General features: G+C 38.1%; 1 protein-coding gene across 1 annotated transcript; it reads right to left on the bottom strand.

Moving 5' to 3' along the window:
- Positions 1-11922: 11922 nt before the first annotated feature.
- On the bottom strand, positions 11923-25820 carry FAM72A (family with sequence similarity 72 member A). Its single transcript, XM_003767626.4, has 4 exons — positions 24498-25820; positions 23057-23134; positions 18433-18557; positions 11923-12132 (listed from the first exon to the last, which is right to left on the bottom strand). The coding sequence occupies exons 1-4, from the start codon at positions 24647-24649 to the stop codon at positions 12038-12040; spliced, it is 450 nt and encodes a 149-aa protein (XP_003767674.1). The 5' UTR covers positions 24650-25820; the 3' UTR covers positions 11923-12037.
- Positions 25821-27743: the final 1923 nt, after the last annotated feature.

Raw genomic sequence — 27743 nt, forward strand, 5'->3', positions numbered from 1 at the left:
TGATCAGTGGGTCAGATGCTCAGATTCATGTGAGCAGAAGAATAAAGCAGAGCCTAAGTAATGATTTTGAGGTGGGATTTTTTTTTTTTGTGATTGCAGTAATGGTTAGTGCGTTGCTGATTAAGGTACATGAGACATGTAATTGCGAAAGCTCCCAGACCAGCCATCAGCCCTGGATTATCTAGCCTTGATCTAATACCAGGCAGAATGCCCAATTTCAGCCATGCAGCAGGGGCCTTTGAGAGGTTTCCAGAGCTAACTGGCATTTAATCAATGCAATCACCATTATAACACCTACCTCCTAAAGCTACAGGACATGACATTCTTCAATAGCTGAGCTCCACTAAGTGAGAACCTGACTTGGCCAGCAGAAAAACTATACTCCCAAGGTGTTACTTTTAGTTTGGCTTGAGTTAAAAAAAAAAAAAACAAAAAAACAACAATCCTCTTTTTAAATGCATGAACTTGAGCTGGGCGTGGTGGTACATGCTTGTACCACCATCAGCTATCAGGGAGGCTAAGGTTTGTGGCTCTCTTGGGCTTAGAAATTCTAAACTGGAGCAGACCCAAGCTTTTTAAACTGTGGGTAACTGAATGTGGGGGTCATGAAAAATGGGCAACAGTAAAAAAATTCTGAATGCCATGACCAAAAAATTAATTCAAAATCAAACAAATAATGAATCCGAGGTGTTTCTGGCAGAGCTTGCCCATATTGCTCCACTGCAGCCTTGGTTCTGAACATATGAATTGCTCATTTTGCATTGTGCATGCATGAATGCTGCCAGAAACATTTTGGCTCAGATTTAAGATGGAGTTGAATAAAAAATTCTCAGCCAACATAGGGTCTTGATGGGAAAAAAGTTTAAGAAGACCTGGAGTATACTATGCTGATTGGGTGCCTCCTTGGAACAGTATTGATATGGTGAGCCCCTGAAGAACAGAGGGGACCACCAAATTGCCTAAGGAGGGGAGGGAATTGAATCTGTCCAAAGTAGAAATGGAATAGCTGCCATGTCAAAGCATGTTTGTGGATAGACCCTGTGCCTTTAACCTGTGAGAGAGAGAGAGACTGCAGTGTCTCTAAAAAAAAAAGAATTTTTTAAAAAATGTATCTCACATGAAAGTCAATGATTATAGTGTTTGATAAATCCAAAGACTCCAATTTCTGGGATAAGAACTCACTCTATGACAAAAATTGCTGGGGAAATTGGAAAATAATATGGCAGAAACAAGACATTGACCAAAAACCTAACACCTTATAATAATATAAGGTTAAAATGGGCTCATGATTCAAACATAAAGGCTGATAATATAAACAAATTAGGAGAACAAAGGATAGTTTACCTCTCAGCTCTGTGGAGAATAAAGGAATTTATGGTCAAAAAAGAACTAGAGAACATTATGAAATGCAAAATGGATAATTTTGATTATATTAAATTAACAAAGTTTTGTACAAACAAAACTAATGCAGCCAAGATTAGAAGGGAAGCAGAAAACTGGGAACACAATTTTATATCTAAGGACAATAAAGGCCTCATTTTTAAGATATATAGAGAATTGACTCAAATTTATAAGAATACAAATCATTCTCCAATTGACAAAGTCAAAGGATATGACAATTTTTAGACCAAGAAAATTCTAGTCATATGAAAAAATGTTCTAAATCACTATTGATTAAAGAAATGCAAATTAAGACAACTCTGAAGTACACTACATACCTCTCAGATTGGCTAAGAAGACAGGAAAAGATGATGATAAATGTTGGATAGGATATGGGAAAATTGGGACAATAATACATTATTGGTATAGTTATGAATTGATACAACCATTCTGTGAGCAATTTGGAACTACGGTCAAAGGGCTATCAAATTCTTTGATTCTGCAGTGTCTGTCCTGGGTCTGTATCCCAAAAAGATCATATGCAAAAATGTTTGTAGAAGCTCTTTTTATAGTGACAAGGAACTGGAAACTGAATGAATGCCCATCAGTTGGGGAATGGCTGAATAAGTTATGAACATTATGGAATATTATTACTCTATAAGATATGATCAGTAGGATGATTTCAGAAAGGCCTAGAGAGAGTTACATGAACTGATGCTAAGTGAAGTGAGTAGAATCAAGAGAGCATTGTACACAGCAACAACGAGATTATGTGATGATCAATGATGATGGACTTGGCTCTTTTCAACAAGGGAATGATTCAGGCTAATTCCAATAGACTTATGATAGAAAGAGCCATCTGCATCCAGAAAGAGGACTGTTGGGACTGAATGTGGATCACAACATAGTATTTTCACCTTTTTTGTTACTGTTTGCTTGCTTTTTGTTTTCTTTCTCATTTTTTTTTCCTTTTTGGGCTGCTTTTTCTTGTGCAGCATGATAAATATTGAAATATGTATAAAAGAGTTGCACATGTTTAACATATGTTGGATTACTTGCTGTCTAGGGGAGAGAGTACAAGAAGGAAGGGAGAAAATTTTGGAACACAAAGTTTTTACAAGAGTGAATGTTGAAAAATTTCTATGTATTTTGAAAATAAAAGGCTATTATAAAAAAAGAAAATAGCTTTGATTTTTAAAAATTAGTCAAAGTTAATATAAAATTAAGTCTGATAAAGAAAGATGATATATGTTTTGAAAAATGTATCTAGGGAAGATTCTAGGAAGATGGTGGAGTAGGTCCAAAAATTCCAGGCTCTCCACATTTCCCTCACAAACAAGACAAAACAATTATTCCTGGGTTTCCCTATGACCTGCATAAGTACAATATGTACAGGCCTATATTTACTTAAACTTTAGTTAGTTAAAGGCATATTTACTTAACCTAAGTTGGTGACATTTATCGATATATAGTCTATTAGCTTGACCACTGTCGGCTCGATTATCCTGAAGGCCTAAGCCAGAAACCTTCCATTCCAATCTCTCTGGATAGCAACAACCAATTAGATGCTCCCTCCCCAAAGCTCTCTTCCTTGTGATGTTATCTCTTGTAACAAAATCTATAAAAACTGTGTCTATTCACTGATTCTTCGGCCCTCCTGCTGTGAGTACTTTCATTTTCCTTTATCTCTCACAGCTGGACTGCCCTCCTCTCATGAGATGCTACAATAAACAATCTTTCTGCTTTCTACTTTGAGTGATCTCTGAGTAGTCATTTTGGGTAGGGGTCTTCCAAGTCTCATACAAGAGGAACTCAATGGGAGAGGAGAACTGGTAGTTCTGAAACCCTGGTCTCATCAGGCTAAAGAGCGAACAATACATATATATCTATAAGACCATACAAGTCTTCTAAATTCAGGTTGAAGTAAAGTAGAGGAGTCAGGAGAGAGAAGAAATAGATATATACAAATATAAAAATCAGCAGTAGAATTTATGTAAAAGGGGCAGGGGTGGTAATCATGATCTCAGGCAGGATTAAAGCTAGAATAGATTTAATCAAGAGAGGGAAACTACACTATGTCAGCTATATTAGTCAATATTTAGGCCACTTAAAAAAACTATACAGTATAAAGCTAAACATTGCTATAGGATAGGAAGTGACAAGTTGTTGGAGTTAGAAAAATATGGAAAGACTTTGACTTATGAAATAAGTTATCCATCTTCAGAAAAACATCATAAAAGCATAGTGTTGTCTTACATTGATGCATATGAATGTATAATTGTATATTTGTATGACTAGATTTCTATGCATATCTATGTGTGTATGTATAAATATATATAGATAGAGAGAGAGAGAGAGAGAAAGATGCTTAATTGAACCCTTCTGAGGGTAGAGAGGAGGAAGAGGGAAAAAAGAACAAAGTAAAAAGTACACAGCAGAGAAAATAAAACCTACAAGAAAGCAAAGATAAGATGAGCAACTCTGAACACAATATATAGTACAAATTATATTAGATTTCTTGAAATGGAAATTGATTGCTTTATATTTTGAATGCTTTTATATTTTGCTGTGCATATGGCAATTTTTTTATTTTCCTATTTTCTATTTAAGTTTAAAATAAATAAATAAAGTGTATCTCAAGGCATACCCTTTAACTGTAGACATTCCACAAGTCTGTCTTGGGTCCTTTTCTTTTCTCCCTGATTTAATTACCATCTCTGTGCTGATCATTCTCTCCCTCCCTCTTACTCTCTCCCCCCATCCCCCCCTCCCCACTATCTCTTCTTTGGCTGTTTTCTATGTATCATCTCTGCCTATTGGCTGCCATGGCTTCCTTTAAGTTTCCTCTTCTACAAGAAGCCCTTTTCAACCCCTCTTAGGTCTAGTGCCTTCCTTCTCTTGGTTATTTCCTGTTTAGCCCATAAAGTTTGTACATATTTGTTTACTTGCCGTCTCCCTATTTGAACCCTTTGAGGGTATGGACAATTTTTTGCTTCTTTTTGTATTCCAGCACTTAGCACAGTGCCTGGCACATAGTAGGAGCTTTAATATTTATTGACTGCCATTAATCAGTAATCTTTTTAGGGGACCAAAAATCCAACATTAACAGCCTTTTGTTCACAAATGTACATCAGTGCTTAAAGGAGAAAAGGATTCTGCTAGAGGGCAAGTAAATGTCAGACCTTTATCAAGAAAGCACTGAATCACAGAACCTCAGAGCTGGAAAGGACCCTAGTGGCCATCTATTGAACCTGGACAGAAATTGCGTCTAAAATTTTATTGTGAAGAAATCAAACTTTAGCTTGAAATCTGTAATGAGAGGAAATCCACTACTTTCAGGAAGCAGTCCCTTCTTGCCATTTTTGGACACTCTTGTCAGGAGATTTTTATTTAAATTGAACTTAAACATGGCTCTCTTCAACAATGAGATGATGTTCCAAATGGTTTTGTATTGAAGAGAGTCATCTGTACCCAGAGAGATGACTGTGGGAGCTGAGTGTAGGTCACAGCACTTTTTGTTGTTGTTTGTATTTTGTTTTCTTTCTCATTATTTTTCCCTTTTTGATCTGATTTTTCTTATGCAGCATGATATTCGTGGAAATATATATAGAAGAATTGCACATATTGAACACATATTGGATTTCTTGCCATCTGGGAAGGGGTTGGGGAGAAGGGAGGGAAAAAATTTAGAACATAAGATTTTATTGAAAACTATCCATTTTAAAAATAAAAAGCTTTAAATTAAAAAAAAATTAATTGAACCTAAATCAGCCTCTCTGCCACTTTCACATAATACTCCTAACTTTGCCCTTTGGACAGAATTTAGAACTTTCTGCTTTGTCTCTAAGGAAAAAGTGGATTTAAATAAATATATAAAAGACAGTCTCCCCAGAACCCTTAAACATAATAATTGGGGGAGAAAACAAAACAAACAAAAAAATGGAGAGGAAAAAAAAATCCTATTACATGAAAATAATCTAAGGTAGAAAGCTATTATCAGTACTTATAAAATGTAGTGAACAAAGGCTTCAGAGATCTTTTCATCCACGCTAGCTCTTTTACAAGATAGTCATATACTGAGATGTATGTATTACCTGGCTTAGAGACCAGTTTTGTTTATTCATTCAAAACATTTTCTTAGGACAATCAAAACTAGGGTTTCGGAACATTTCCTGAGGTAGACAGCGACACTAAGAACGGAGCTATATCACCTTTTCTTTGCTAATCTCTCCGTGACCGCCCAGCTAACCCAGGCTGGTTGGCCTGTGGCTTGTAATAATTCCCCATTAGGCAGTCTGAGTTTTGAACTGAGGTGGGGAGGAGCTGTTAACGGCTGAGCCCTTCAAAGCTTTCATGCTTCCTTTTCCTCTGGCTGCCATCTCTCTTTGAGCGAGTTGTTTTTCTTCAGGATACTGACAGCTTGAGTCCTCCGGGTAGCATCACGCGAGGGAAATTAGCTCAGTATGTCTCCTACTGCCTTCCATCTGTAGCATGGTGTTTTTAGGTATTTGTGAGCAAGCCCACAGAGCAGTTTTGATAAGATGGGGCAACACTCCAGTCTCTGAAACAGGAAAAGATCATTTCCTCTAAAGAGCATGTTTTAAAATACTTCCAAACAGCCTGCAGATTCACCCACGCATGTGCAATCTCCTTGCAGCACACAGGAAGCTTTTCGGGTGTCAAAGTTATAATAGCAGGTGGTCCATCCGTGCAGCAAAATTATGTCCAGGGGATAGAGAGAGCAGACTGCTCTTAGATATTTTGAGGACACTTTCCAAAAATGAGTCATGCTCATGGGCTTGCTTCTTTAGGCCCATACTGGGGATAGGGGATTTTTGGGGAGAGGGGCAATTTCAACTGTAACCATATCTGGCAGATCCAAATAGCTTTTAAATATTTGTTCATCTCCTCTTCTGTGAGTCTCAATATCTTGGAGACACGAGAAAATGACTTTAGTGGTTCTTTCCTCTCCCTTACAACATGCATCAGCCCATCACAATGAGGAAGTTACTCCCTAAAGCAAAGCTGACTCTTAGTTCCCATGTATAGGAGGATGTGAGTGTAAGCTCCAAGAAAACATACGCTTTGCTCCTTTTCATAGAGCACTGAGCAAAAGCTGGATACTTAAGAGCAAACATTTTCTGCATGGTAAAGTTAAAAAAACAAAATAGAATAATCGAATATTTTATTTCTAGAACTGAATACATTGGATTAATAAAATTATTGATTAGCACAATTTACAGTGCTATCTTTGTTCCTTAGCACAACTAGTGTTCTGGTCCTTCTGATGAACGCCAACATATTCCTTATGCAAAGTGACAGTGAAATTCATATTTTAGGAAAGGCACTGACAAGCTGAAGAAATCCAGAAGAAGGTGACCTTGACGGTGAGGGAACTAAAAATCACACCATATGAGCATCAGCTGAAGAAATGGGGGAGAAGGGAGGGTGTGATTGCTTTCCTTGTGATTCTCTTTTCGAATATTTAAAAGCTGCGAAAATCTTTGCCTAGTTAGGAGGGCAAACCTGCTAACAGGGGGCTAAATAGCTGGCTTTAATATAGGGCATCATAATTGATACATTTTTTGTTATTGTTCCATCATTTTGGTCATGTCTGACTTTTTGTGAGCTTTGCCTAGTTTTGAATTAAGGATAGGGAAATGTCACTCTTCTGCTCCTCAGTTTCCTCATCAATAACCAGTAGATATTATTTTAAAGGCACATTTAAGGTATGGAAAGTCAGTAATTTTTTATTAACTATTTTAATCTCCAAAATATCCAACATCCCTAGCTGCACCACAGGGATGAATTTTTCCTCCTACAGATTTGACCAACAAATTCTAAGAAAAAAAGTGAATATGACTTAGACCTCTATTTGAAGCAAGAAAATAAGGGATAGTTTTCTTTCATTCACATGAAGGTTAAGTTAGCAAAGCCTACTTCAGTGAATTTACCATTGATATGAGAATGTTCCATTTATGTCACTTATGCTGTCTGTAAATTTACTAGTTTACTAAAAGTTTTTTAAAATTCTGTCAGTCACTAAAAGAGGGCAACACAGAGTTTTCATTATATGAATTACTACCCTTAAGAATAGCTCTTTCTATTTTAATTAGTAATTCTTAAGCCTCTTGATCATGACAAAGTATTATTCATAATATTAGACTTTTGAAATTAAGCAGCAGCAGAGCCAAAATTGGAGGTTGGGCAATTGAGGAAAAAAATTGATATAAAAAACTGATAAATTCACTGTGAGTGAGTTGATGGTTCACTATCTTTTGATCCCTAGGAATGACTAGCTGCAATAGGCAATAAAAGAGAGAAACCAACTGATGACAAGCTGTTACATCTAAGCTTACAAAGGGCAGAAGAAAGTAAAAGGGGAGAGAGGTTGGGTATTTTCTCCTCCAAAATAAAGAAAATAGTTTCCACAATAAAAGGGTTCAATATATCACAGAAAAGTCCCTATCAAAGAAAACTAGAAAATATTTTAGAATAGGGTGAGAAGAGAACAAGATATTTTAGGGATAACTATAATATACCAAATTATTGAAACCCATGAGTCAGTCAACAAATATTAAGGTATGCTACGTAGCTGACACTGTGCGGGGCATTGGAGTTATTCTTTGAGTGATATCTTATGATTATGATTCATGAAATACTATGATTGCAGAAGAATTCCATTTTAAAGTGACTTAAAGGTCAATGGAAAGACCTGTAGTGGTTGTAGATGAAAAAGCATCATCAAAGATTTATATGACTTTATAAAGAGATAGATTATGAATATCGAGTCAGGGATGATAACTGACATTTATCTAGTACTCGAATGTTTACAAAGCTTTTGACATACATTATTTCGTTTGATACTAATAGCTATATAAGAGCTATGGAAATTATTCTCCTTTTACAGATGAAGAAACTGATGTTGAGAAAGGTTAAGCAATTTATTCAGGATCATCCGATTAGTAAAAATCTGAGGCAGGATTAAAATTCAGCTCTCCCTAGCCCAGTGCAGGCTTCCATTCACTATGATGATTAGCCTGAGGGTAGAACTATTACCCACAAAATCATTTGCTAAGTCTAGATCCCCAGGAATGGCAAGACCTAAAGGGCCATATCAGTTATGTTGGCTAGATCTTCTAAAAAAAAGATTTGTGGAAAGATTTAGATGAACCATACCAGATGAGATTCCATGGATAGGTCATATCTATATTAGTAGATAAAGTGGTCATTTTGATGAGGCCATAAATTCAACTGCAAATAATTCATATTTGTATAAAACTTTTAAAGTTTAAATGTCCTATAACAAAGATATTATTCCTATTTGACATAATATATTGAGAAAAATTGTGATTTTTCCATAGCTAATGAGGATAGAGCCAATATGGCTACAGGTCTCCTAATTCAATATTATTCAGCTTAATTCTGGCTTCCTTAAAAAGGGAGCTTCACACAGGACCACTTGGTGAGAGAGAAAAAGACTCACATCTCACAAGATACCTTCCTAAAAGTAATTTGTCCTAGAATCTTGTCCATAATACTCCCTTCTGTTAGTTCAGTTTTGGTAGCTATCAAATGATTTTTTCACAAATTTTCCTCACTGAAATTGTGTTTAACCAAATGCCATACAAGTAGCAGAAATACTCATGGATTGAAGTTGAATTGACATTTGTGTCTTGAATTAATCACTGCTATTTTGGTCTTGCTTTTTCTCCTAGAAGAGTCAGCCAACCATTGCTTTTAAGCTAGACAGAAAGCAGAGGGACTCTCTATTCAATCAACCTCTTGCCATCCTTTCTGCTTCTCCACTGAACTTTTTATCTCCTCTAATTGAATCAGCAAGGAGGATTGTGTAAAGAAACAACCACATAAGACATTCTTATCTTCCTGGTGACACTTGTGTCAAGAGCTGTAGTTCAGCATGAAAGTTTTCATTCCCTCATCAACCCTTCTAGAAGAGAAGTCTTTCGTGGCTCTCTTCAACAATGAGATGATTCAAACCAGTTACAATTGTTCAGTGATGAAGAGAGCCATCTACACCCAGAGAGAGGACAACATAGCATTTTCACTCTATTGTTTGCTTGCATTTTGTTTTGCCAGGTTTTTTTTTTTTTCCTTCTTGATCCGATTTTTCTTGTACAGTAAGATAACTGTATAAATATAAATATAAATACATATATTGGATATAACATATATTTTAACATATTTAACATATATTGGACTACCCGTCATCTAAGTGGGGGGGGGGGAGGAGGAGGAGAAAATTTGGAACACAAGGTTTTGCAAGGATCAATGTTGAAAAATTACCTATGCATGTTTTGTAAATAAAAAGCTTTAATAAAAATTTTAAATTAGGCTTTTAGAGAAGAGACATTGACCCTATTAGATAACATATTTTAGAATAAAAACAACCCCCCCCAACATTTTTCTACTTGAATTCTACTTTATTGAATTTCTACTTTATTTCAAAAAGCATCCTACAGATAAGCTTGATGCCAGTGCTTCGTGTTCATCATGGATATGATTAAACTTTAGGTTCAATTCTCATACCTGTGGCGTAATGCAAAAGGTATACAATTTATGTCTAAGCCTTGGCTCTGATACTTTCTGCTATATGATCTTTAGAAAAAAGGATGGGAAAATAGAAATCATGTTGGATTTAGAGTCAGAACCTGGGTTGCTGCTTGTGTGATTTGAGGCAAGTCAATTCGCCTGAGCCTGTTTCCTCACTGGTAAATGTTTCACCTATTTGAACATTTCTTTTGTAAAATGAGTATATAATACATTAACTGGTCTCACAGGATTGTTGTTAACATTATGAGCAGGCATTACTGAACACTATTTTTAAAAGATTATTCATCAGCTAAAGTCCTATCTTCTTCACACCCTCATTGTGGTTCTCAAGAAAGGCTGTGATAGCAAAGAGGAACTTGGAAGGTAAAGCAAACTGGAAAAGACTCTAGAATAATGGCTTGGGGACTGTATGTTTATCTTTGGAGAATTAAGCTTATTGATATACTACTAGAGAATTGTCTATTAGGTAAGAATTTTTTAAGCAAGACTATTCGTGATGACCACTATAAAAGGCATGAGGAGATTGTGATCTGTGTCAGTGGAGAAAGTACCAAAAACTAATGAAATTACAGACTTTCAAAATAGATTATTATTTACCAGTTTATTCAGCCCTGAAATTGAGGATTGAAGTCACATGTCTGCATCCAGGATAAGTTCCAATATGTCCTGGTTAGATAGTTTAAAATACTGATTTCTTGCTTTTGCAAATCTGTAATTCATTTTGTCTTGGAATTACAATGATCAAAATGCTTCCCATGAAAAATTTTATGAACTGATGAGACTGATGGAGATGAACTGATTGGAATGTGTGTCCTCTATTATAATGGAAAGCAAGCAGAACCAGGAAAAATATATATATATGATGTATGATAATGTAAAGACCACTAAATATATAATAATGTAAAAGGGAAAAGAACATTAATGGGAAAGTGAATCCTGAGTAGTTGTAATGACAAATCTCAGATCCAAAGAAGAGAAGAAGGGCAAGATGTTCAGTAGAGAGAAAGGGAGAGGGACTATGGGTATGGAATATGGCATATCCAGCTGTCAGTCCGCACTTAAATATTGCTCAAGTATTGCTTAAATGTTTTTGTTACAATGAGCTCACTGGTTCATGGTAGGATGGTACCTGAAAATAACTGTGAAAAAATAACAAAAGATATCCATAAAACATTTTAAAGCTCCATATGGAGAGTTACAAATGTTATGATAATCCAAGAATCCAAAAGTTTTTTGAATCCTGAGTGGCTCTAAAAACAGCTCTTTATATGGAATAAAGATATACAAATTATTATGGGACAAGTTATTTTTATCTTTTTGTGTGTGACTTGAGGGGTAAATCTATTAATCTAGCAACTAAAATTCATCATTTATAGAGGGAGGCAAGGGAAGGTGAAGAAAATGGACAGAAGTCATCATAAACAAGTATTTGAAATGGCTTCTGATGAAGCAGGATATGCAACATTTGAAAATGGTAGACATTGAAATTCCTTAAACAAATCCATTTAACTGACCTTCTTGACAACATATCAAGATTATTCTTTCTGAGAATGTTGTCACATGGGGCAAGTTTTACTTGCCAGTTTTATAAGGATTCTTGCTCTGAATATTTTTCACTAAAAGAAAACATGATAGATAATACTTATGAAAACCTGACAGCCTGCTCTATTATCACCTATTAAAACTCACTAACATTGGATTATTTATCGGTACTATTGTACTTGTCCTAGAAATCTAAAATTAAAATCATTTACCATCAAGATGGAAGCAAAATTTCCTTAGATTAGGAGATGAAAGAACACAAGCACACTTGAAAGAGATTGAGAATCTTCTCCTTCTGAAAAGTTAAGAATGTACCAGAATGAAAAAGTCCAAATGAACTATATTTATATAGAAACAAACCAAACTAAGGCAGCTACTGAGCAAATCAATACTTATATAACCTTTGCATTCTGAAAAAACTTCCAATAAGTCCTTTGGTCTGTTTATTTGCAGTTTTAAAGTTCATTCATTAATATATTTGGATTTTTTTTTTTAAGTAGGAAAAAGAGTCTTAATACAATATACACATCACTGTTTCCATTCATCTAATACATTCCTCCTCGGAAATGTCTAACATGTCTTCATCTGTACTTTCTTCTGCCTCTGGCAAGTTGCCCCAAAGTAGCAGATTTACACCTGAAAAGAAAATGTCATCAAATTAATGAAGTCAGGCTCCTTTTCATAGGTTTTAGAGCAAGGACAGACCTTAGTGGCCACCCAGTTCAAACCTGTCTCATTTTACAAATCAGGAATCTTAAGCCCAAAGAGGTAAAGTGGTTTGCCTGAAATGATCATTGACATTGGTTGGTTGGCTGAGTATATGGAATAGAATTGGAATGTGTGCCCTCAATTACAATGGAAATATCTAGAACTTTTTTTTCTTATAGGTATGGAAGGCTCTGGCGTCAGTTATAATATTATACGCTCTTAGAAAGTGGCAGATTATATTTTAATGCCAAAATGGAAACAGTTTTTATTAATTGTCATAGGATCAGATTCTAGCAATAGAAAGGTAGAAAAAATAGTAGCCACCTTTTAAAGCTCAGATTTCATGGAAACACACACATATACATACTAAAAGACAGAATAACTGTCAACGAATAAGAATTATTCTGGACACAATGGACACCCTAATGATGACTGGACAGTTCACCAAATTTCAGAAATGGAAAGGTTCTCAGGTCATGGATTTCAGTGCTAGCAATATTTAATATTATAAATGTGATCTGACCAGAGTATATCCCCTATTCCTGGATTTTGGATTGATTACTTTAACTTTCACAATATTGGCTCCTATTGAGCTTGTGGTCATTTAAAACCTCCAGATCTTTTTCAGACTAGCTGTTGTCTAGTCATACTTCATCTTGTTTGAAGTTGATTGTTTTAACACAAAGATAAGATTTGACACTTATGCCTACCAAATTTCATCTTATTACACTGGGCCAAATCTGACCTGTTAAATTTTTTTGAAGCCTGATTCTGTCATTTAGTTTGTCTTACTTGGCTGTATACCATCTGCAGTTCAATAAGCATGACATGTATGTTTTTACCCAAATCATTTTTAAAAAGGTTAAACAGACATTGAACTATTCTTTATTTGTAATCATTCAAAGATAATTTTTGTCTAATTTCATCTATGTTTTGTATAAAAGAAATGTGAGACAATTTAAGGAAAACTATACCTCCAACATTTACCTGAGCTACCAATTTAATAACCCTATCCAAAAAGGGAAGGTTAGTTGAGTATGACCCAGAGTTTAGAAATGCTACCAGTGAAGTGTTCTTGGGTTTCACAAGTCCTCTGCAAAGTCTTAGATCCTTAGTAGATGGAGAAGTATGGACTAGATGTCAGTATACAGCAATTAGGCAGATTTGGAAATGGTTGAATGAACCAAAAAATGGTGATAAATTTATCAGTGTCAACCTAAAGGGAAGTTTCTAGTGGAAGACTCTTGTGATATCTCTATGACCCTTTTATGTTTATCAGTGCTCTTACACTCTCAGCTGAAGGGATTAATGAGTCACATCATCAAGTTTGTAGATGATATGAAGCTAAGAGGGAAAACTAACACATAAGATATTTGAATCAGGATAAAAAAAAATGACCTGAATCTAAAAGGGTGAAATTTAATAGGTAAAATATGAAAGCTTATACTTAAGTTAAAAAAAAAAATCAATCATATGATTAGAGAATGGAAGAAAGTATAGTTAAAACAGCAGCTTTGGTTAAAAAAAAAAAAGTTTTTAGTGGATAGCAAGTTCAATTTGACTCAAGAAGGTGATATAGGAACCAAAAAAGTTAATGACCAGAGACTGTATTAAAAGAGACATAGTAATATTTATATAGTGATTGTAAGTTTGCAAAGTGTTTCACATATGTTATTCCATTTGATCCCCACAACAATCTTGGTGCTATTAATTTTCCCATTTTATTGATGAGGCAACTAAGGTTGAGAGGGGTTAAATGACTTTCCTGGGAGTCTCAAAACTAGGAAGTATCAGAAGTAGGATTTAAACTCAGGAGTTCTAACTTCTGATACTAAATTTAGTGTGGCCAACTCCAAAACAAGGAAAATAATAGTTCCTCTAATCTAGTCAAATTATTGTGGAGTATTGTGTTCATTTCTGGGCACAATTTCAAGAAGACTATTGACAAACTGGAATTCATTTGGAAGAAGGTAATCAGGCTTTTGAAAGGACTAGAAATCATACTATTCAAGGGCTGAAGAAAAGATGACTTCAGGAGAAATTAATAGCTATCTTTGAATAGTAAGAGGGATGAGGAAGAGGGGAATATCTACTTGGCTTCACAGGGTAAAGCTAGGGAAAATGTGTGGAAATTGCAGGCAGATAGCCATCTTGGGAGGCCATTATCCATTATAGAGATTTTGAACAGAGGATGGATGACCACTTTTCAGGCATGGGTTAGAGTAGATGACCTTTGAGATCTCTTCAAACTATGAGATACCATGATATGCTTAATTCAGTTTTGGACATACAACTGAAGATAACAAGTAGTGAGTCAGAAATTTAAGTCTAGTGCTCAGGTGAGAGGTGGGGGCGGGATGAAGGTGAAGATCTCAATTAGGGAGTCATTTACAGAAGAGAAATAGATGGAGGCATAGTAATCACATAGAGCCCAACTTCTTAAATTGTGGTTCATGACACCATATGGCATTTCATATCTGAATTGGGAGTTGTGAAATTATGATTTATTATCAATAAATGTTTGATTTGTATAGCTATTTTATGTTCCTATAGACAAAGGATCATGTAGAAATTTTTCAGGCAAGAAGAGGTTGTCAGTAGAAAAAATTTAAGAAGCCCTGACATAAGAGTACATAGATAGAAGAGATCTGGGGGCAGAACTTTGGGGAACTTCTACATTTAGAGATCAGGGTGAAGAAAAGGTAAGAGTAGCAGTCATCAGCAGTATAAGGACGACTGTAACGGTTCAGTTATAGAAACCTAAGGAAGAGAATATCAAAGGAGGGAATTATCAACAGGATCAAATGCTTACTGCGTAGCTGCAAAAGGACTGAGAAAAGTTATAGGATTGCCAATTATAAGATTGCAGTGCATATATTGGATTACTTGCTGTCTAGGGGAAGGGAGTGGGGGAAGGGAGGAAGAAAAATTTGGAACACGAGGTTTTGCAAAGATGAATGTTGAAAACTATTTTAATTTAAAAATAAAAAGCTATTATTAATTTTTTTTTTTAACACAAAGAGAAAGCATTTATTTAATCTCTGCAGGGAGAGGCTCAGACACACCTGGGAATCATCCCAACTCCCACCTCGTACTCTTGGAACCTGACCAGCTTCAGCCTTGTCCAGGACTTAAAAGCAAAAGACCCGAGCCTCTCATTGGATAAGACTAAAAGGACTTAACCATCCTTGACCAATGTTGGCTGCCTCCCACAGGTCACATCACTTCCTACAACTTCACTAACTTCCTGTATTCCAGGGTTCAAAGCTTATCCCTCCAGAGATCATATGACCCCTCTCCTCAGGGTCTCAGCTCTGAGAACAGGGATCATGTGACTCAATATTGAGAAATACTTCATCCAATCCATCCCATTCAGTCCTCCCTCATTTTCATCCGTTTGAAGATTTCTCATCCCAACATACACATCTTCCACTAGGGCATCTCTGTGACCTGAGCCTTAGGCTGGTCTTTCTTCAGTACTAACTGTAATTCACCCTCTACTATTTAGAACCAATACCCGCACACTAGTGGAAACTTTCAGGAACCACTTTAGCTATGCCAGAACTTGGCTAAATCTTGAACTACTTTAATGATTAAGTAAAAAGCTATTATTAAAAAAGATAAGATTGCTATGATCTTTGAGAGTAGTTTCACTAGGATGTAGAGCATTGTATGGTACAATGGAAAGAACACTAGCTTTAGAGGTAGAAGACCTCAGGCTGAATCCCCATTCTGCCATTTACTACCTGTATTAATTTCCATGGGCCTCATCCAGTTTCCTCATCTGTAAAATTGTCTGAGATGACCTACAAATGTTCCTTTTCAATTCTAAATTTATGAAACGATTGCAGAAGTTTGCCAGGAGTTGCAGAGTGAGGAAATGGATACTCTTTTTACCTTTCTTCCTTAAGATTGAAAGAAAGGAGGAGAAATGATATAGTAGCTCAAGGGATTATCACAGTCTTAGGCTTTATGCTTGATCATGGAAAGGAAGAAATTGTAAGATGCCAGGGATAATGAGAAGGGGAAATGAGAATGGTAAGAAAGAATGATAAATAGAATAAGTTCCAGGATGAGCTGGGAGAACATGAATGAAATGGTAGGTGGAAGGTTTGGCCTTTCTAAGGAAACCCAACATCTCTTCTAAGATGAGAAGTCAAGAAGACAGAAAAAAGTGATATAGAAAGGTTGGGGCACATATGGAGGGACTGAAGAAGTCCATTTCTGATTGTTTCAATTTTCCCAGTAAGTAAGAGGCAGTATTCATCTGAGAGTAAGGAGGTGGGACTAAATTTGGTTGTTCATAAAAAGTGAAAGTATTCACAGGAGAGAGAGTTGATCATGAAATGACTAAACACTGCAGAGCAGTGTTCCGCTTAACATAAATTTGTAGAGGACCCATTAAGAGTTAGGAAAAACTTGCTAATGTTAACAGTTGTGAAATTTTAGAACAGGTTTATCTAGGTTTAGAACAGATTTAGAACAGGTTATCTAGGAAGACTTTGGGAATTCTCCATAATATGGGAATAATGATCTTTCTGGGGTGATTTTTAGTATAATATTAACTGAAGTGATATTTGGGTTTAGAAGAGATATCATTTTGAAGTCAGAGATTTTCTATCATGGATATTCCTTTGATCAGCTACCCAGGAGACTTGCAAAGATAGTTTTCATGCCATCAGAAGCAAATTTCTAGAAAAAAAATTGCTTCAATTACAGTATCAATGTTAGGAAGGATTCTTGGAGTCAATACTCAGGGACATGAAGTAGTTTTAGCACAATTGTTTCAAAGGAGGAAAAATAAACTAAGAGATTGAATCTGACAGAAGCAGGACCTTCCTTTCTCTGTTAAGAAGGGAGGAAGGAAATCCTGTGATACATCTGTTTCTCATGGATTATATTGATGTGAATGGAATAATGCAATGCTTTTATCTTTGAAAAATTAAGCAATATTAAAGTGAATTTTTTTTTTTTTAAGTTCTGTGTTTTGAATTCAAGAAAAATGGTATCAAAGCAAAAACTTCCCTTAATGTGCCCCATGTGACCCGTGATTAGCACAAATATACATCTGGGGGCTTAAATTAGAGGAGTTTAAATCTCACATGAGGGAATTCAGATTGGCATTTAAGTGCAAACAGCCTGTTTTAACTACTAGATTCTTAAATTAGGACCTTGAATGATGACTTGGGAACCAAGGTTAGGTCCCAGGTGATGAATGAATCTCACTCTACAGAAAATGCATGTGGGGAGGACTCAGTAATACACATTTTAAACACTGAAATAGAGTTTTACCATTTTTTAAGTCCAAGATTTTCTTTCTCCTAAAAAAATCCCACCCAACTTCTTAAGTACAAAATGTATATTAAAAAATTTGCAATAGTAAAAACTTTAGTGCTAGTTGTTAACTCAGACTATCAAGCTTTCTTCAAAGGTAAGGTAATAGTAGACAATTAGAACATGTATTTACATGACCAATTGAATGCCTCCAAGCAATTATGTATCATGCATCATGTAAATATCCATAAAGCATTGAAAGCATAATTTCTTACCAAAGTAATTATCAAGGGTAACATTTTTTTAGGGTCAAATATTTATATTCTCTACACTAACATAGCAATTCTGTCCTTATTATGAGCAAATCACATGAAAAATTATTTTTAAATGTGAGATAATACACACACAGAGTAAATCAAAAGGTTCTTTTAAGAACTCTTTGGAGTAAGAACATATATATTGGAAAAGAGATCAGAACAATTAAAATATTAATCAAATGAAAAAAAAGAATCTAGGTAACTTTGCACCCTTAGAAAACAAACCCAAAATGATAATAAATTTTTGCCAATACTCTCCATAAGTGAGTGTTTGAGAAGAAAGATTTTAAATATCAGTAGTAATCTCAAGGTTTTATATAACATAGGCAGGAAAATTGATATCTCAGAGTCCCGTAATCTAGGTTAGGGGAAGCTTCCTGAGAGAGGTCATTGTTAAAAATAGATTAATTTCTATGTGCACAGTTGGTACAATCTGCAATAACATTTTTACTATATAGCCACCTAAGAACAAATGTTAGCAAGTGATTTTATATATCTTTATTCTAAACCTGTTAAGATAAATATTTTTATGTAGCTTTATTCTAAACCTATTAAAACTCCCAAAGAATCCTGAAGCTAACAACGACAATTTGAATTATGTTTGTGTTTTATGGATAAGATAAGAGATGTTTCTTACCAGTGGAGTCTAACCGGTTGATACCAAAAACTGCCTGACTATGAAACATCCAGAAATGCCCGTTGTTGCAGGAAAGAAGGCAGGGTTTGCATGGAACGATCACATGATAACCTACAATGTTCCCACTAAAACATAAAACAAGAGTCATCACCTTTTGAATAATATTTGTTCACTTAAAAAGTATTTATTAAGTGCTTATGAGGAGCCTGAAACTGTGCTAAGTGCAGTAAATAAAAAGACAACAATGAAACAGTCCTTGGCCTCAAGATTTTACATTCCATTCATCCTCCAATCAAATCTATTTGTAGGCAATATTGTAGGGGGGAGTCTTAAGTCATGGACTATACGTTAGATGGCTTCAGACTTCCATTCCCACTCTGAACATTTGAGATCCTGTGATCATGATATATTATGCCTACAAGGGCCCTAAAGAATTTAATCTACTCCATTCATTTTACAAATGAGGTAACTGAGGACATGGGAACTCAGCTATTCTACAATTCCAAAGGATACAAAAAAAGGGGTGTGTTTGGTAGGTTCATGGTACTTTAGGGGCTATATTATGGCTTTATCTATAATAGCAAAGCTAAGCAATGAATTAGATCAGTGTAAACAAATTATTTGTATAACACTTCCTATCCCTTTTTTGCCTTCTACTCCTCAAAAACACAAGTTTTGGGGGGTGTGAATTCAGAGAATCACAGACTTAAGAGGTGGAAGAATTGTCAGAAGTCATTTAGCCCATACTTTTTTATTATATAGGAGAAAGCTGAGTCCCAGCACTCTGAGGTGTCTAGTCCAAGATCACACAAGATAGGAAAAAGCAAAATCAGGATTTGGGTAGGATCCTTGTGATTCCTAGTCAATTTTTTTTTTCTCTCTGTAAACAGTTTCTAGATCTTTTATTTGTGATTACAAATATTAAGCAATAATTTAATAAAATACTTATCTCAGCTACCTGCTCCCCAAATAATGCAATAAAATGAAAGATCTCTCTAACATATTCAATCATATATATCTTTTAATAATTTTACTTAATACATACTGTGGAGAAAATGGTTTGTCAATTTGTCAATGTACCTCAATGCTGAGTGTAAGCAGGGACAGAGACAACAAGAGAATAGAATATATTCTGAGACAGCTTTCCAAAAAGAAGTTCTAGTATAGTGTAGTTGAACTATAATCTGAGAATAACAGAAAATACATATAAAAAATTAAGCTAGATTAAACCAATATTCTTTCCATTAAGTCACATTGTTTTCATGATTGTCATAACTTTACATAATCATAGTGAAAGGTAGCATATGTAACAAATTTGCAAATGACATAAAACTGGGAGTGAGAGCTAAATACTTTTGATAATGAAATCTGGAAAAGCAGTATTGGCACACTAGGCAGAATGTTGGTATTGGAGTCAATAAGATGGATTCAAATTCTGCATTTGATCTTTATTGGTGATATGATGATGGCCAAGTCCCTTATGCCCTTTGAGCCTCAGTTTCCTCAAAGTTAAAATAGAGATAACAACTGTAGTATTTACATCATAGCATTGTTTTGAGATACAATTGAGATAAAATAGTAAAGTACTTTGCATATTTGCAAATGTAAGTTATTATTTATAGTATGACTAGCTGGAATGGTAGGCTAAAGACACCAAGATAAAATGTAATAGTGACAAGTATAAAATTATATCCTTTGGTTAAAAAAAGATGTACTACATGAATAATTGTAGAAGATTGTGTGTTGTGGTGGGAGAGGGAATGGGAGAACATGAGTTAGAAATCATTTTGGGTGAAAAAGATACAGGTTTTGCTAGAGCAGATAATTCAATTCCAACAAACAATTACCTACTGTGCCCAAAATACAATGCTAAGGGATAGATGGGAAGTATTGTGCTAGGTGATGTGGAAAGAATGAGAAAAATAAAAAGTCCCTACTCTCAAGGAGCTAACATTCACGGGGGAGGAGGAAGAAGAAAGGGAAATTACAAGATCAATATGAATCATCAATGTGATGTGGCAGCCAAAAAAAGAAAACACATCAACAGATGTACGTTATGCAGTTTACAGAAATCTAAGTGAAATGTAGACCTGAAGTAGAGTGTGGAGTGCTGGGTGTCATACTTAAGGAAGACCCTTAACAAACTGGATTTAAAGAGGATGACCAGGATAGTAGAACTCAAAACCATGCTATAAGGAAATTGCAGAGAAGGACATTTTGGTTTAATTTAAGGAAACACTTCCTAACAATTAGAGCTACTTCCAGGAGTGACACACTGCCCCTGGAGACTCTTTGATTCCCCTTTCCCATGGGCTAAAGGTAAAAGGAATTGGCAATAATTAGCCCAGAGAAAAGAGAGCTTGGCAGGAACAGATACCATTCTTCAAATATATTAAGAGTCTTCACGTAGAAGAGATTTGACTTACTTTAGAAATTACAGGGAATCAGATTTTGAATTGATATAAATGAAAACTCCTTATGAATTAGAACTTCCTCCAAATGCAATGGACAACTGGTAGTGGGAGGTCATACCAAACAAATTTGGGAGTTCAGGTATTATTTTTGCAGCATCTACTTCAAGTAGAAGAGTGATGGGAATATTGCAGTTGAAATTTCTAGATTAGGTGAACTCTGCTTCCCTCTAAATTATAAAATTCTAAGTAAAATGCAGCAACTATTTTATATTATATTACATTCTCAAACTTCTTGGCTAATATTTTATTTATCCTTAATATCTGTTAAGAAATCAGGCTATGTTTGTCTAATTTATTATTTATACATGAAGCAATTATTTCTTTACAACCAATCCATTTCTATATTTATTTTATAGACTCTCACTAAAATTCCACTCTATGCTTCATCATGAGCCATGTAGATTATAGGAACTCTGGATTCTTAAATGTTATTATCCTAAATAGAATGTGAACTCTATAATGTTCCACTAGGTTGGAAAGGCTTTTGAGTCTGGAACAAAAGCTTGTTTTCCAAGGAGTAGTGCATAGAAAGTCAGTATCATATAATATCATATCATATAAATGCATAGAAACTCATTATCTTAAGTTTGCTCACCAAATGATGATGATGATGATGATGATGATTTTTAGCCAACCCAATTCATGAAAGCTGTCTATTATGAGGGTTTGGAGCTTTAGCAGTGGAAGACACACACCAATAAAATGATGACTAAAAGATTCTACTTCCTACAAAAGTATCTTGACCAGGTAGACTGGAGGAACAAAAAATTCACTACATCTTCTTTTATAGTTCTCAGAACACAGCCTTTTTAGATACTCAGCAGTAAAGAGGCAGCGTGGTACAATGAAAAGAACAATGAAGTTGGTGTCAAGGTCCAACTTCAAGTACTGATTCTTCTTGAATTAGCTGTGAGACTTTGGTAAGTCACTATATAACATGGCCTGTCTGAGGTGCCAAAAATAAGAATAAGCCTTCCTGTACTGTTTTTCACAAGTCTGTTGAGAGGATCAACTGATCTGATGTACGTCAAAGGCAATGCAAAAGTAAATTAGTATTATATACCAGCTGTGCCTTTCCCTTCTAGGCAGAACAGTGATTGAAGTTTGTTATATAGGATACCAGGACACTCTGGATTCTACTACCTACTGAACAAACATCATTAGCTTTGGAGATCTAAGATTTCTGCTAGTTTGAGTCACTCCTGTGATTTAAAGTTTTTGTATGTTCTAGTTCTCTGTTGCCACCCAAGAACTGATCCATCAGATGGAGCAATAATAGGAGGACAACATGTGTCCCTGAAAACCAAATCCAAGCTGGCTACTCCAATTTTAGACTTGGCTGTCTTTGAAAATGTTCAAAAGTAAAGTCACTCTATAATGAATGGTGGAATTTGCAACAATTTTCACCCTTTTCAGTGTTAGCCAGCTAATGAAAGAAGATCTGAATTTTTCATAAATCATTTATTATCTGGTCATATGGTAAACAGCAGAGAAGTGGAATTATGTCAGTTACTATTTCTCAGAAGATCTTAATAGTTGGAGCTAGAAAAGACTTTAGAAGTCTTTGAGTCAAACCCCCTCATTTTATAGGTGACCAAACTAAGAAGTTAAGTCCAAGGTTACACTGTCAATAAAAAGTCTGAGAGGCTGGATTTGAAGACCAACGTCTCTGACTAATGCCCTAGACTAATGCCCTAGGAACTTCACTATGCTGTCTTCCTTTATATGTCTTTCCAATATACTTCATCTTGAAGGTTTTTTTTTTTTTTTGGTTTTTTTTTGTTGTTGTTGTTTTTGGTGTGTGTGAGGCAATTTGGGTTAGTGACTTGTGCAGGGTCACACAGCTAGGAAGTGTTAAGTATTCAAAGCCAAATTTGAACTCAGGTCCTCCTGATTCCAGAGTCGGTGCTCTATCCATTGCACTAGCTAGCTGCCCCAATTGATATTTCAAATTGTAATTTAATAAACTTTCCTCTAGTTATTTTCTCTGAATGTCTTTTAAATGTTCCTTTCATAGGGAAGAGGGATCCACAGTTTAACCCACAGATGGCAACCCAGTGCTAAGTGTAACCCATTATATTTCACTCTAATTCAGCTTCAACATTTTTCGTTCCAATCCACAGGTAAAGTAAAACAGTGCCATAAATTACCATTTTAAACAGGCGATGTCCTTCAGTTTGCATTGGCAGATTTCAGTAAAATAACAGGTTCCAATGAAGTCCACTGCACTAGAAGGGAAAACATGTAAGAATAGTTAATTGCTCTTTTGATCAGTGAAGCAGCACTGATTTGGTAGATTCAAAGGCCTGGAAGAGACCTTAAAAAGCCAGCTAGTCTACTCTCCTGCCTGTCGGCAGAACTACATTGTTTTTCATAAGGGCCATTTAACATCTGCCAACTTGTCATGAACTTCTAATAAATCTTTCACTTTTTTCTCTTTCTAGTATTCATTGATCCACATATATTCAACACATTATTACAGCCCCATCTCTTATGAGCTAGCAAGAACAGCAATCAACATGAAAGCTCCTGATTCTATTCTAGACCCATTGGCACTAACTTGTAAGATAACCAGCAGACCATTTGCTTTTTTAACCTTCACTTCTGTGCCTCAGATATGAACTCAGAGGCAATGCAGTCAATTGGACAAAGCATGGAACCTAGGAGTCAGAAGTCTGGCTCTGCCATAGACCAGTCTGTGACTCTAAAGGAGCTGAGAAACTGCACTGAGTCTCAGGTTCTTCTTCATAATGGGGATAATAATACTGATATCGCTTACCTCATGGCAAATATCCTGCCTACTATAATTTGACCATCATACCATGGTTACTCGACAGATACATGGGTTGATAATGTAAAAGTTATTGTGTGTGCTTCTAAACATTAGATAAAACACAATTTATGGCCAATGAGTGGTAATCAACCCATTCCTTTGCCTGTAAGCAGGACCAAACTTAAACCCAAGGTAGACAGATCAGCAACTATCCTATTTTTGAAGTACAGCTAAAAAGATTCCACAATCCCATTTGGTTACCTTTTATAGAATCTGCCAATTATCATGAAATTATTATAGTAAATCTTAGTAGCTCTTTCCATCTTAATCTATTTTCTTTAGTTCTGTCCTAAATGAGAATGAAGAATAGCTATTTGCCATCCCTCAGGTAAATCAAGCCCTCAAAAGCCCTCCATTTTCACATTCAATTAAAATCAAAGTTTAGAATATAATGAAGAGCATCACATAGGACTTGTCCACTAAGTCACGGAATACCAGATACAATGAAATTGTAGCAGAGTTTAGACTTAAAGCCTCTGTGGTCACAGTTGTAATTGAACTGGAGTCCTGAATCATAATTGACCACTCTGGCTAAACCACAGACCACGTCCAGACATTCAGCCCACTCAGTTTTGCTCCGACAGGATCATCAGATACTAAGTCTAAGGCTGGGAGGGGCTGGCACTCCAAAATGATAACCTCATTGTTTTCTCCCAGAGGGCCAACCTCAACTTTCCCCTGCTAGTTAAAGGGGGAGGGGGAGCAGGGCGAGGTGTATACCACTGAACGAAATCTTAAACCTGGTCAGCTTGACTTACTTGGTTGGAGGAATATCTGTAGAATAAAGGTCTATTTCAGTGTCTGCCAGCAAGACAGCCTTCATCCCCCTAGAGCTGAGCACTTGCTTACAGAATTTGCAGCACAGGATAGACACACACCGATTCTTGAAGCTATAATTGCTGGTAGACATGATGACTCAAGAGAGGATTAGGAGAGTGTTTTGAAAAAGGAAGCAGGGCTTGTGCCCTGTCCAGTCCAGGAACCCCAAATTGGAAGGCTGAAGTAAGAAGACTTAGGGCTAAGCAGGAAATTAGACCTTTTGCTCAGACTGAGGGAAAGACACGTAGCTTTCCCCCCCCGTAGAAGGAGCCAGGGAAAGGGTAAAGTTTCTTTTTCCCTTAAATTGCTCAGGGAATAGTGTGTATGTGGGGAAATGAGCTGCTGAATTATCAGTACCTTTTATCTTAGCTGTTTTTCCCCTTTCTCCTATCTAAATGGAAGCTTTCCTTGTTAACTTGTCTTAATAATTATCTCCCCCCTCCCCTCAGATTTCTCTTCTACACTTTTCCTTTATCTTTAAAATCTTTTCCTCTCAAGTTTCCTCATCTCCAGTTTTCTTAAAGCCTTTTCTTCCCCTGAGGAAGATTTTCCCCAAGGGTTCTCTGATCACTTTCTCCCAGGAATCGTCTCCCCTAAATTTTTGGAGTTCTCCTTCCCTCCTCCCCCAGCACAATCTATTCTCAGCTCTTTTTCTGCCGGGTGATACCTACACCACCCCTTAGTTTTTCCCCTCTAGGTTCTCTGCCCCCAAGTCTAGTTTTCCTCAGTTTGGACCCCCTGTCTCCCTAAATGAATTCTTCAAACACAATCTGTCATGGGCTGCCTCAGAGAGCTCACACCCTCCCCGAAGGTCCTTCCGAGGACTCCGTGTCTCTCCCAGAAAACCAGGGCTCTCTTTCTCTGGGTGGGCCTCTGCGAGTCCTCTCTCTCCTTTGCTGGAGGGTCCTGCTCTCTTGCTCGGGCTTAGTTACTTGCCTATTGGAGAGACTTGCGGGAAGGGCGCCCCTCTCCGTGTCTCTAGCCCCAGTCAAGGGACTCTCACTTGTTCTTTTCCTGTCCCTCACCGCTTCCCTGTCCCTTCTGACCCCTTTCCTCTCGGCTCTGTCGGCGTCCCTCTGGATGGCCCCCTTCGGCTCTCTCTCCCTCCTGACCCCCTTCCTCTCAGCGCTCTCCCTCAGGTCGACATCCTTGGACAGCTGCCTTTCGGTGCGTTCTTTCCCTGTCTGGCAGCTCTCCCTGACATTTCTCTCCCTACCCCTCCTTAACCGCCTGCTGCCAGCTTGCTCCCTCTCGTCCTGCCCCGCGCTCTTCAGCACCCTCTCCCTGGCCCTGCAGAGCCTGCCCGCGGGGAGCTCCCTCTCTTCCTGGTAGGCGCTCCTCAGCACCCGCAACCTGCTCCTGGTCAGGCTCTCGTCTGGCCCTCCTTCTTCGTGGAGCAAGTCCCTGAGTTCCCGATCTCTGACAGGGAGCCTCTCCTCGGGGCTCTCCCTCTCTCCCTGGACGGCGCTCCTCAGCACCCTCTCCCTGGCCCTGCAAAGCCTCTCCCCGGGGAGCTCCCTCTCGTTCTGGAGGGCACTTCTCAGGAGCCTCTCCCTGGCCCTGCAGAGCCTCCCCTCGGGGCTCTCCCTCTCGTCCGAGACGGCGCTCCTCAGCACCCTCTCCCTGGCCCTGCAGAACCTCCCCTCGGGGCTCTCCCTCTCGCCCTGGACGGCGCTCCTCAGCACCCTCTCCCTGGCCCTGCAAAGCCTCTCCCCGGGGAGCTCCCTCTCGTTCTGGAGGGCACTTCTCAGGAGCCTCTCCCTGGCCCTGCAGAGCCTGCCCGCGGGGAGCTCCCTCTCGTTCTGGAGGGCGCTCCTCAGCACCCTCTCCCTGTCCCTGGAAAGTCTCTCCCCGAGGCGCCCCCTCTCGTCCTGGACGAACCTGACCTTTCTTGGCCTGTCTGAATACCAGTTTTCCCGGCCTAAGCTGCTCAGCCCCCTGTCTCTCTGCGGGTGTCTCGGTTCTCTCTCCCTCCCTCCCGAGACGTCCTCACTTTGGCTCCTCTGCCCCGACGGGTGACTGGTTTCGGCCCTCCCCCTCACTACTGGGACTTGGGCCTGCTCTTCGTCGTCTCTTCTTGGGGACCTCCACTGAGCCCTCTCTCGTTCCTGGAGGGCACCCCGGATCTCTCTCTCCCTGCAGAAAAGCCTCTGGTCCAACTTCTCCCTCTCCTCCTGTACGGTCCCCCGGATGGACCTCTCCCTTATTAGATGCCTCTGCTCTGCCCTCGCCTTGTCTTCCTGGATGATCCCCCTCAAAACTCTCTCCCTCTCTCTGGATAACTGCCCCCCCAGCTCTCTCTCTCTTGAGGTCCCCTCTCCTCAGCCTCTCCCTCCCTCGGCGCCCCCTTCCCTCAGGTCTCTCTCCCCCCCCCTCGAACTGGACGGGTCAGGCGCGCACGCGCTGGCGCGCGCCCTCCAAAAGGCGGGGCAGCGCAGGAGGGCAGGGAAGGGGCAGGGCAGGGCAGGAGGGCAGGGCAGGTCCGTTCGGCTCAGTCCTCGAGGGGTTCCTGTCACCGGACACGCCGTTTTCACTCTCCTTTCCTTTTCCTGACCGGCTGTCAGTTTGAATTACCAACGTCGCGCTCCTATTGGGGGGGATCCGGGCCACGCCCTCTTCTCCCATTGGAAGATTCTGAACACGCCTTCGGGTGAAAAATCTGAGTGGAGGAGAACCTTGTCCAGCCCGCCCCGGCAACGGTGTCTGTTCGATCCTGCTTGCCAGTTGGAAGAATTTAGCTACACCTCCTGTTTTGATTGGTGAACTTCAAGGAGGTTTAGGCAAGTCTTCGCTTTCGCCCCAGTGAAAAGGAAAGAGTCCGCCCTTCGAGCTTCCAATTGGAAGACGTTGGACATTCCCCTCAGATTCTTATTCTCTATTGGAGAAAATTCCCCGCAACGCCTCGCCCCCTTGTCACGATCCAATTGGTTCTGTCGGTCCTTTCGAGCTCGCGTGTGGTTGTTGAGCGTCTTGTTTCCACCTCCCTAAGTTTTTTTTTTTTTAACTTTAGTTGGACAGAGGGGTGGGGCTCATCTGGAGGGGTGGGGCTCATCGCAAGAGCCCGCCTTTGCACGATAGGCCACGCCCTTTGACTGCTCTGGTCCAACCTTTCTCCTGGGTTGGTGTGGAGGGGCGGGAGCACCCTTTTTTTAGTGGCTCCGGAGTCCGTCAGTCTCGAGGCGGTG

This window comes from Sarcophilus harrisii, chromosome 4, assembly GCF_902635505.1.
Source record: "Sarcophilus harrisii chromosome 4, mSarHar1.11, whole genome shotgun sequence".
NCBI classification, from domain to species: domain Eukaryota; kingdom Metazoa; phylum Chordata; class Mammalia; order Dasyuromorphia; family Dasyuridae; genus Sarcophilus; species Sarcophilus harrisii.

Excerpts from the sequence above, each read along its gene's own strand:
- FAM72A (XM_003767626.4), bottom strand. The coding sequence starts at position 24,649 with ATGTCTACCAGCAATTATAGCTTCAAGAATCGGTGTGTGTCTATCCTG. Across the intron at positions 18,558-23,056 it reads GACATCGCCTGTTTAAAATG|TGGGAACATTGTAGGTTATC; the intron begins GTAATTTATGGC and ends TTTATGTTTTAG. Across the intron at positions 12,133-18,432 it reads CAACCGGTTAGACTCCACTG|GTGTAAATCTGCTACTTTGG; the intron begins GTAAGAAACATC and ends TTTTCTTTTCAG.